Raw genomic sequence first — 2,721 nt, 5'->3', positions numbered from 1 at the left:
AGTGGTTGGGGCATAGACTTGGACTACTGTGATATTGAATGGTTTGCCTTGGATCCCTACTGAGATCATTCTGTCATTTTGGGGATGGTATCCCAGTATTGCTTTTCCTACTCTTTTGTTGACTATGACGGCTACTCCATTTCTTCTGAGGGATTCTTGCCTGCAGTAGTATACCTGATGGTCATCTGAATTAAATTCAGTAGCATATTGGACATCTTCCGACCTGAGGGGCTCATCTTCCAGCTTCATACCTTTTTGCCTTTTAGTACTGTCCATGGGGTTTTCATGGCAAAGATGCTGGAGTGGGTTGCCGTTTCCTTCTCCAGTGGATCACATTTTGTCAGAACTCTCTTCTATGACCTGTCCATCTTGAGTGGCCCTGCAAGGCATTGCTCATAGCTTCATTGAGTTACGCAAGCCCCTTCACCAGGACAAGGCAGTAATCCACGAAGGGGATTTTTTTGTATTGAACGTACAAAAAGCCTTATTGTCAAACCCAAACCCAAAGTGCCAAGGAAATGAGGAGGGGGGCGGGGGTCTTGGATAAATCCTCAGAGATCCAGAACCAGGCATGTTTGGCGGAAAGAAGAGAAGGCCGAGGGAGGGAGATGGCTGGGTTCCTCACCTTCCTGCTCTGCTCCCTCTGCCCAGCCTGCCCCAGGAGAACCTGGCCAGAGGGCAAAGGCAAGATGGGGGTGGGGAACCAGCAGTCGGGTGTTCTTGGTGGCTCCTGGAAGGAGGCCTAGGAGAAGTGGCCACTCAAGGATCATTGGGCGCCTGCTCGGCCAGAAAGAAAACAATAGAGAGATCTTTCTACTTTTGGGGGTTGAGAGTCAAAAATAGGAAGGAGGCGATTCCTGGGACGTTTTGAGCAAGCCAGAGAAGAGGGTCAAACGAAAGGGAAAAAGCCTTTAAAGCGAGGCTGCTGCGGATTCCGACGTTAAGAGGAGGGGAGGCTGAGACCCTCAACCGACGCACCTGATGGAGGGGGGAATATCTCCGCTTTCTCACCTCCCGCTTCCAGGCCAACTTTCTTCAGGGGGGGCGCTTTGCATTCTGTTCTTCGCTCGCTCTCAGCTGCGGAGGGGGGCGGGATTTGCCTCCCTTCGGGAAGGGCGAGGAGTAACTCGGACAACGGAACCGGGGATGGGGAGCCAGGCTTAGCGGGGAGCGGGTTCTCTGAGCGCAGCAGCCCCGCCAGAAACGGAGAAATATTTCCCGGGCCGGAATGGAACCGCTGAACCTGGCTGCCTTTACGTGCCCACTTCTTCTCGGGCGCCGCACCGCGGCTCACCCCAGGCAATATGAAGGCAGAGACTCTACCTGTTGGACAGCTAGCGCGGTGACCCGTTTTCCTTCCCCCTCCCGCTCTCCTTTAGTGCTCCCTGACCGGCACCTGGAAGAATGACCTCGCCTCCACCATGGAGATCAACAGCGTCAGTAACACGGGGGTGTCCAGCGGCCTCTACCAAACGGCAGTCTCGGCCTCCGACGTGCCCATCCGGCCACCCCCGCTGCAGGGCGTCCAGCACAAAAGGGCACCAATCCACCTTTGGCTTCACCCTCTCTGGCAGAGCCACTCACTACTTGGTGTGGAAGCAAATAGAACGGGAGGAGGGAATCTAGTCGATCTCCCCATCCTGAAATCTGCCCCTTGCAGATTGTTTGACTGAATATCCCCCCCCCCAATCAGCTGGAACTGCCCAAAGATTTTGGAGCCCATAAGACTTTCCCAACCATTGATGAACGGGGATCTTAATGGGAAATATATCTCCTCCCCAATTGGTTCAACAACTTTGACCTGCCAGGAAGTCTCTGGCCGATTCCTCCCTCAGAATCCACCTCCATCTTTTCGGGCCAGTGGTGGACGAGGGCGGAGAGGAGCAGCTGAAGACAATCTGGCTGCTGCGTGTGAAGGTGGGCCGAGCAGAGATGGGGGAAGACAGAGCAAAGGTGAGTGTGTGGCAGAGCAGAACCCTGAAGTCTTGCCTTCCCAAAGGTGCTGTCCTGTCCTAATGACCACAACTGGGACTTCGGGAATTGCCATTGTTAAGCAGTATGGCCATAGTCGTTGGGGAGGGAATCTCTCCGCTTTCTCACCTCCCGCTTCCTAGGCGAACTTTCTTCAGCGGACCCGCTTTGCATTCTGTTCTTCACTCGCTCTGGGTTTTTTGGGGACTTTATGGGAAATATATCCCCTCCCTCAATTGGTACAACAACTTTGACCTGCCAGTGAATCTCTGGCCGATTCCTCCCTCAGAATCCACCTCCCTCTTGGTGGGCCAGTCTCTGGTGGACAAGAATGGAGAGGAGCAGCTGAAGACAGCCTGGCTGCTGTGTGGGGAGGTGGGATCTGCAGCAATGGATTGGGGGGCGACCAGGTAAGGAAAGGCATGGGCTGAACTGCTGTGACCCCTAACTGGAAGAGCCCTGGGCACCTCTCTTTTTCTCTCTCTTCCCCCCCCCCCAAAGTGGTTCTTGAAAGGGCGCCCCAAACGGGTTTGCCTCTCTCGGGGAGGTTTCCGCACCCAGGGCTGAGCAGCTCCTGCCGGAGAGGCTGAAGACTCCGTTTCTGCCACTCCCCCCACAAAGAAACGCAGCAAATCTGTTGATGAGGTTCCCCAGGTCCTTCTCACTGACAAGTGTGGTTTGAGTGGCAACACAGTCTGGGTTGCAATGCGTGGCTGGGACCTATCTGGCCCTGGCCGCCCCCCCCCCCCG

The 2,721-nt window shown here is 55.1% G+C and overlaps 1 protein-coding gene across 1 annotated transcript; it reads left to right on the top strand.

Moving 5' to 3' along the window:
- Positions 1-1,379: 1,379 nt before the first annotated feature.
- LOC107301914 (avidin-like) lies at positions 1,380-2,346 on the top strand (the record flags this gene model as incomplete). The annotated part of the gene is made up of 3 exons (XM_015831071.1): positions 1,380-1,528; positions 1,836-1,953; positions 2,287-2,346. Coding segments are annotated over 3 exons (327 nt in total), but the record flags the coding sequence as incomplete, so codon positions are not given.
- Positions 2,347-2,721: the final 375 nt, after the last annotated feature.

Source organism: Protobothrops mucrosquamatus, unplaced genomic scaffold (assembly GCF_001527695.2).
Source record: "Protobothrops mucrosquamatus isolate PMUCROS unplaced genomic scaffold, P.Mucros_1.0 scaffold19465, whole genome shotgun sequence".
In the NCBI taxonomy this organism is placed as follows: domain Eukaryota; kingdom Metazoa; phylum Chordata; class Lepidosauria; order Squamata; family Viperidae; genus Protobothrops; species Protobothrops mucrosquamatus.
The sequence above is the reverse complement of the archived record's forward strand: the minus strand, read 5'-3'. Positions and strand labels throughout refer to the sequence as shown.